At 40.7% G+C, this 8,203-nt stretch overlaps 1 protein-coding gene across 1 annotated transcript; it reads left to right on the top strand.

Moving 5' to 3' along the window:
- Positions 1–3,552: 3,552 nt before the first annotated feature.
- On the top strand, positions 3,553–7,767 carry LOC306800264 (uncharacterized protein). The gene is made up of 3 exons (XM_079302217.1): positions 3,553–3,746; positions 6,568–6,714; positions 7,593–7,767. The coding sequence occupies exons 1-3, from the start codon at positions 3,599–3,601 to the stop codon at positions 7,619–7,621; spliced, it is 324 nt and encodes a 107-aa protein (XP_079158343.1). The 5' UTR covers positions 3,553–3,598; the 3' UTR covers positions 7,622–7,767.
- The last annotated feature ends 436 nt before the right edge of the window (positions 7,768–8,203 follow it).

An 8,203-nucleotide genomic window follows, 5' to 3' on the forward strand; every position in this document is an offset into this window, starting at 1 on the left:
ACGCTGCTTGCATGTGTTTCTTCTTGGGTGAAATGAAAAATTTAATTATATGAAAAAAATGCAAATTGCTGCCAACTGTGTTAACTGTGAGAGAGTTGCATTATCTTCTAACATAAATTGTCAGTGAAATGAAGAAAAGACGTTTTGGAAGCTGATCTGATTACTGTCAGGGAAAGTGCTCAAACTCAATTGTTGGCAAATGTCCAGTACCCATCACTGAACGATCATCACCTCATCATTCAGTCTTCTCAACTGACATGCAAAACAACATCCAAATATTCATTGCACATCTGTGCTGGACAGATTATGCATTAGCAATTCAAATCAATTCAATGTACAGGCAGTTTCTGTAAAGGCGTCTGTTTGGGTGAGATGCCTTGTTGTCTGGGATGGATAATAAGGCAACTCTGCCTAATCTTGGAGAACAATCAACCCATCTTGAGAAGGTGACTGGCTACGTATGCTCTTGCCCTGACAGCACTAGAACAATGCCCCCATAATGCACTTGACTCAGCTGGTAATAAAATCTACTTTTGATTAGCAGCCATGGCTTGTGTCAATCACTGCATGATGTAGTATTGTCCTCTGGTCCTGAACACAGTTTATTTACAGGGAAACAAAAGCTTTTTGGATATGGCTGCTGCCCAGAGATTGCAAAATAGATTGAGCTGTCAGCCTCACACACTAGATGAAGATTAATGAGTTGTGCAGACAATAAATATGAAGCAATGACCATAAATATGCTAATAGGTATTATCCATATACACTATAATTGCTACAAAAATTAAAAAATAGTGTAAAGAAAATAGGTCAGAGGGTGACAGATAGATAATCTTGGATGCTGGAGATCTTTGGTTCAGTCAGATTCTCCACAGGTTTATTTCCTTCAATTAGACCCTTTGAAAGATTAATTGTTTAAAAACTGTTTGAATAATCTCTTTTGAAACAGAGGTTTATGGGAAAGTGTTTATGAAAAAGTGACTTCAATGAAAATGTTATTGAAATAAAAAAGGTGACTACCAAAAGCAGAGATTAATGTGTCTGATCAGCTGCCCAGCTTCACTGTGAGGTAAATATTTCTAAGTGTCACACTAGTGGGGACTGCAGGGAAAACATGCTAAAGAGACACAACAGTTTGTATCCAAAAACACAAGAGATGAAGGTCCTTCCAAGCAAAATTTAGAAGAGTTGCCTGCACATCTGATTGCATTGGTTTTTTTTATGTTTTCATAGCTTAGCTTAATTTTCCTTCCCCGCCCCCCCCCCCCCCCCCCTTTTTAATTTAAGAAGAATGGCCACCACTGAAATTTTCAGTGTGAGTACTTCCAATCCAGCCTCTGGCTTTCCAATTCCTTTCAAAGAGCACATAGGTTAGATTTTTGACACCTATAGGTTTCATTTGAACTCAGATTTAAACTGCTAGCTCTATGTTTAAGTTCTCCAGCACCTAATGCTACTGAAATTTTAGTGACACTGGAAATAAGGGCAGTCACATTCTTGGTATTCATGGCTTTGACTCTGGTCTTTCAGGCTTAGAAGTGCCACTAGATGCTTTTCAGGTCAGCTCACACCATCCTCCTCCTCTATGATTTTTAGTTTCTGGAATGGGGGAGGCTAACTTACCCTGATATCCTCCCAGGTACAATTTACTGTTATAATGCCAAGAACTGTGATAAAAACCTAATGGTTTTGGTTGGTTTTTTTTTTTTCCTTTCCATACTTTAACTAGAAGTTGCATCTATTTAGCCCTTAAAATATCACTGCTTGCATTTTGGCAAATAGTCCAAAAAGAACTTACAACTGCCTGACTGCTTCTGTGCCAGTCTCCTTGAAAACACAGTTGAACATTAACTACACTTGGCTAACATCTTGGAAGTTACCCTTTCTAACTATAAATGCCAGTAAAACAAAGCAGAAAAAAAAATAAAGATTGAACCAAGAGTCCAAATCACCTGGCAAGTTTGTAGAGGCAAGTCCAAGGCTTCTCTTGATTCCCTCCTGTGGCTTCCCTTTCCTTCTTACACTGAGTTTATTGATCTTATTTTTATAAGACTTCTAGCAATTTATTCTTTCCTTGCTTATTTTCTGATGTCTCTGACAATATGAATTACCTTTGGACACTTTTTTTTTGCAACAAAACTTTTATTACATCTAGTTTTAATTATATTTGGTTAAACAATTTTGTGTGTATCCATCATGATTTGTGTTTTAGGACTGAGTAAAATGCCACCTCATATAGAGTCTCTGCAGCTTGTAAAGCCTTCATTCTCCATGGCTTTGCCAGATTTTACCATCATTTCCTAACAGGCTGTTCTCAACATTAAATAAATAATATTAACAAAACACTAAAAGATTTTACCACTTTTGAGGGAGGGATCTACAGCAATATGTACAAAGAAACTGACATTTTTAGTTTTATTTGGACTTTGAAGAAGTCCTGCAACATTCACTGTCCTATTCTTATGTGGAATTTTACTTGCATTTAAGCCTCAACTTTAGATATTTTATAACATTAAATAATTAAAATTATAAATAAGGAATCTGAGAACTTTTGGGGTTAAAGATACCTCATAATTACAGAAGACCTAATGCAAGCAGAGTAGAAAACAAAAACAACTGACATTAGAATTAAAGAAAACTAACATTTATGAATTAAAGAAAAGTTGAATGAAAGAAAAGAGTCAAAAGATCACTGCTTCTTAGGAGTATGTGGGCCAGATATTCCACTGCTCAGATAAATAGCACATATAAGAAGAGGAACAGACTTCATATCCTTCGCTCTGTAACCCACCATGTACAAGATATAGATATCACACTACTGTGAAAACACTATAATTTTATTCTGTGTATTTCCCCATTCCTGTGGTAATGTGACCTAATCAGATATTCTTATTTATCTAAGGGAGGTCCATGGATTTTTAATGAGTCTTGTTTAAACTCCTGGCTAAGAAAAGGCATGTGTGCCATTTGCAAAAGCCTGTCCATTAAAGGCAGAGGCTCTGCTTTAGAGGGACTTGCATGAAGAAGAGCAAAGCATCTGTGTCCATCTGCTCATACAACACAAGGTCTCTTCCCAATTCCTTCCATATAGAAATTAATTCCAACCATCCACTGTTTGCTGGGTTGATTTCCAGCTCTGTGTTTTCAGGGGTAGCTATACCACAGCTGAACTCTTGGTGTGATAACCAACCCCCCTGAAGTTTCTGCATGTCACCACTTTAATGACTTTTTTTGGAGTTGTATGAATTCCTAAAACAAGGTAGCTCCTTCTACAGATGCAACTCAGTGCAATAGAGTGCAATGCAAAACAGTGAAGAAGCAAAGCTTTCAGCTGCATCAGTTGCCAAACAATGAGTCATGCACTAGAAATTTGTTTTAGTATCACAAGAGGAAATTATTTGTTTTGCCTAAATTCCATCCTGGCAACAGCAATGAACTATTGACAAAGTTCAGTTTCGTTTTCTGCCTGAGGATCAGTTTCAGTTTCTATTCTTCCTTATCATGGCAGCAGTTTCGTTTCCTCACTGGCACCTGGAGAGTGTATAAAAAGATGGGCTGAGCAGTCTCTGGGCTGGAATTCTCTCCAGCAGGAAGCAGCATGGCTGACCAGAACGTCCGCAACGCTGGGTTCACTCCCTCTGGCATCTCAGCAGGGTCCCTTGCTTCATCACTGATGTCCCAAGAAGCCAGAGCCTCTGGGGGAGGTGTGCCTTCTGGAGGCTACACTTCTACTCTCCAGGAATTGGGTATGAGCAGTTCTGTGTGTGACTGTGTGTGTGGTTTTGTGGCTTTGTGCATCAGACATCAGGATCATAGGATGACACATAGAATCAGACAGCTGTTGTTCCTTGGAAATGAGCTTGCCAAATAATCTCTTCTCTCCAATTCCTATAAGGTATTGAAGAAAGGAGATTCCTCTGTGTGCTATTAACTGTGTGCTATGAGTGGGATATTATTGGGGATGTTTTCTGTGTGTGTACACACTATGCATGAGTGAACATATACATATGTGCTATTCATGAGGTTTTGGACAGTGTTGACTTGAAGTTTGTGCTATCTCTCCATTTTGCCAGGAATCATCAATAATATGAAAAGTCATGGTGGCAACAAGCAATGATGCACTTATGCAAGAGCATGAGCTGTGTTGCTACATTTCATAAAAATTATAAGATTTCCTTTGCTCTTGTTTGTTAACACACACAGCCATACAGTGAGAACTCCTAAAACCTTATACACTCTGTAGAGGAGAGAGTTGTAGTCTAAGAGATGAATTCATGAGGGAGATGTATATACACATCCTTGACATCCCCTATCTAAGTACTAAAAAGGGCATAGCTGCCTTTCACATGAGCTAACCCTGCAGGTGTTTGCTGTTCTGCTGCTGGCACGGAGCAGTCCCTTACCAGATGACTCTCACCAGCCTGGCACTTGTTTAACCCTCAGATCCCATGGGATCTGTGCACAAGACATTCTCCCTGCCAGACCTCCTGTGACTTGATTCAGCAGGCATCCTCTGAACAGGCATGACTCCACAGAACAGGGTGCCCCATGCAACCCTGCCTCACCCAGAAGCTCAGCATTTAGCTCTCTGACCCTGGATAGAGACTGCAAAACCCTTTCTTGCCTTCAGGGTCTCAGACCCACATGTCCCAGGTGTCAAGGTATGCCAACCTGCAGGTTGGTTATGGGGGGGTGTCTCTGCCATATTGTTCTACCACTGATCTACTACTTCCATAATTAGCAGGTAGAAATCTGAAGGATGGACCTGAATGTGAGTTTTCCAGCCATAAAATGGCTGGTTGGCCAGGTGAGCTAGCCAGGGTCCAGATTCAGGGCATCTTTTAGTAGCAAAAAGTGTGTTAAGCTTGACAGAAATGAAATAAGTTTGACTTTTTTGTTTTAAGATATGATTTACATTGCTGCCAGTATTATTCATAGAGTGAGGCCCTCTAGACAGTGAGGGAATAGGTGACATAAGGGTCATTCAGAGACAAACTGCATGTGACTCCTGTGAGGCACTGTTTTAGTTTTCACTTTGTATGATTGGATCGGTGAGTTTAGGTTGCTGAACACAGTGTTCATTGAATATTCAGTAGGAAAGAACTTAAGGGATAGTAGCAGCCAACGGAGAGAATATGAAAGTCGGGAGAGGAGGGGAAAGAGACAGTGAAAAGCAGAGAGGAGAGCTGCTCTCAGGCACCACGCTGCCTTAGCAGCAGAAATCCTGGGAAGCAGGAGATGCCAGTTGCTCACTCTAGTCATGTTAGCCATTAGTCAGCTGCACAAGCTGCCCTGTCTTACACATCAGGGTGGTACAATACACTCATAACTAGAGGCAAACTCTTCAGTGGAGATGCCTCACAGAGAGCACAAAGCTAAAACACTGAAGATTTCTACCCCTCTGTGTGCTGAGAACTTTATTAAGAAACAGAAGAAAAATAAGCATTTAACTACACCTAGTTTTATTCTTGCAACCTTTGTGTTAACTGTGGACTTTAATGAAAACCACCATTTTGGTGAAGAGAAGTCTGCATGACTCAAGGGAACCTGAGCCATGCCGACAGGAGATACTCCAAAAGAGCTTTTATCCATGTGGGAAATGCTAGCTCTGTAACACTGCCAAGACAGGTGTGAGCTTTGGCTCCCTGCAGCAGGAGAGCTTGCCACACATTCTTTGCCTGATTGAGAGCTAAAAGGGCCTGATTTCATTTCCGCAGGTGCTCACTGAAATCTCTCCAAACACATCTTCTTAACCTTTTCATTGAGACTGTAACCCTTCCTCCCCCCAGAACAAACATGCTCGAAGGAGCGGCTGATTCTGCAGTGGGGCATGAGTATTGTTCAGTGTCACTTTACAGAAGATGTTATAACAAGCTCATCACCAAAATATTTGAGCATCCTCCAGGAATGCTTTAAGCATTATCACTAACATTTGTCAGCACTAATGCTTTACTCCTCTCCCAGGAGAAGAAGAGTTTGCAAAGGAATGTTTTGTTCGGGGTTTATTTAGACTGAGAGGAGGATATACATATAAATTGGCCACTGGCTACTACAACTTGTTGTACCAGAATTTTACAGGCATCTATTACAGGTTTACGTGGGGAAAAGTGAAGGGAAAGGAACATATTCCTCATTTGGAACAGAAAGTGCTGCAATTCCTAGTTTTTACTAGGAAAGTAGTAGGAAATTAGGCAACTTTCCCAGTTTCTACTAAGAAAGAAGTTTGTTCCACAGTCCTCAAGCAGCTCCACAGAAAAGTGCAATTTCAGCAGAGGCAATTTGTGCTGAAACTATTTTAGAAATCCAGGTTTATCAAAAACAGTCTGTGCAAAAGCCATAATTTTTCTTTGCATTCTGGGAACTCCACAACAGCACTGATAATATCCTTTCCCCAAGGTGGCAGCTGAAAAGCAGTACACTGACAGAACAAGTCAAGCAATCAGCAGTCACCTTCTCTTTTGATACATATGCTAGCCTTGAATTGTTTTAAAACAGTAGTTTATAATTGTCCTGTAAGGTTCCTCCCTGTTTTTTTTGTCTGTAACATGTCCTTTGTAACTCTTCTAGGTGCCAGAGGCACAACCCACTCATCAGGTTATACCAGCAGTGGGATCTCTGGTGGATCCAGGGCTTCCAGCACGATGTCCAGTGAGGCCTCATGTCACGGAGGTGGAGTTCCCAGAGGTGGCACAACTTCCACCGTCCAGTCCATCTGTAAGTGAGAGTCCTCTCCATAAAGAATTAACAAATTACTTCTGAGCAGTCAGCAGTATTGCAGATCATTTACTGCACATGTACTAGATGAATAGATGCGAATAAGAGGAGTGGCTGCTTTCTACTTGAAACAATTATTTTACTGCTTGTTTCTTTAAACTCAGTGGGAAGATGAAACAGAGGAATTAGTGGAAAAAACTATGCAACAAACTTGCAAAGGTATGAGTGGACAGCAGCCAGAAATACAAAAGAGAGTGACAGGAAAAAAAAAGGCAAATGGACTTTTAGATTATGCTTTCATCAGCACCACCGTGGCAGCTAAATAATTATTTTTCAATCACAAGTTTAAGATTAAACCAAGAGCTCCACATTTGAACATACGAAGTAGATATAAACTGGGAAAAAACAGTGAACCATGAGAATGGAGTTATCTGACTGACAGACAGGAATCATTAGTCTACTTCTTGAGGCCTTTCAGAACAGCTAAGCTTTCTTTCTTTTAAAGGAAATTCACTGTGTCAAAACCACAGGAATCTGCCTGCACTCACCAGCTCAAAGCAGAGAACAACAGAAATCTCCCTCATCCCTCTGCCAGGTTAATGCAACCCACACCCAGATAAAACAAACCAAATTATGAGAGAGCCTTCAGTCTATACCTGAAAGCATCAGTAAGGATGCTAATTGTGTTAGTAGGATCCTGTGGGGTTAGGAAGAGCCTTGGAGACAGAATTGATTTTCTTAATTTCAAAAAGTGTCTCTCAAACAATAACAGGTTTGGTTTCTGACCTGGGAAGGTTTGTGGCCAATTCTTGTATAGTCTGTGTATTTTCCAGTTTTGTTTTACATTGTCTTCACTTTTTATCTGTATTTCTCCTTAGCCATGGGTGGAAAAGGAGGAAGACGCTGAATAGAAGAAAAGCATCAGTGCACAAATAAACTCAGCAAACAGTTAATTCTTCACCATCAGTTCTGACAATTTCTCCCCTTCTATGATCTTCCTGTTATGAAAGGCAAAGTCTTCCATGTGCACAAATAAAGTTTCTGTTAAAATGATGGATTCTTGCATTAAATTAATGGGGACTGAGGTGAGGGACAGTTCTTTCCTTGATTAAATATTCTCTGAAGCACATACAAACACAAGCCAATGGAAGCTGAGGTACCTGTACTGCAAGGCTGTTCTAGGAAAATCCTGGGTTCAGCAACTCTAGGCTCTTCAATTGCAAGGAACCTACCCTATTACCTCCCTCCCTCTGTATTTCAAATAAGACCACATGGCACAGCTGCTTCTTCCCTTTCTCCACTCCAAGATGGAGGGAGAGAGTCCCACACCTTCAGGACAGAAGTTAAGAGGTGCTGAATTTGGGAGCTGCAATCAGTGATCTCCAATGATTCCTGACCCCCTGCTTGAGCATTCCCATCTCAGCTGCCTTTCTCCACAGCTGGGAAATGCACCTTAGGCTGTCAGACATGGTCTTCTCCCTGCTGCCTG

This window comes from Erithacus rubecula (genome assembly GCF_903797595.1).
Source record: "Erithacus rubecula genome assembly, chromosome: 3".
Taxonomy (NCBI): domain Eukaryota; kingdom Metazoa; phylum Chordata; class Aves; order Passeriformes; family Muscicapidae; genus Erithacus; species Erithacus rubecula.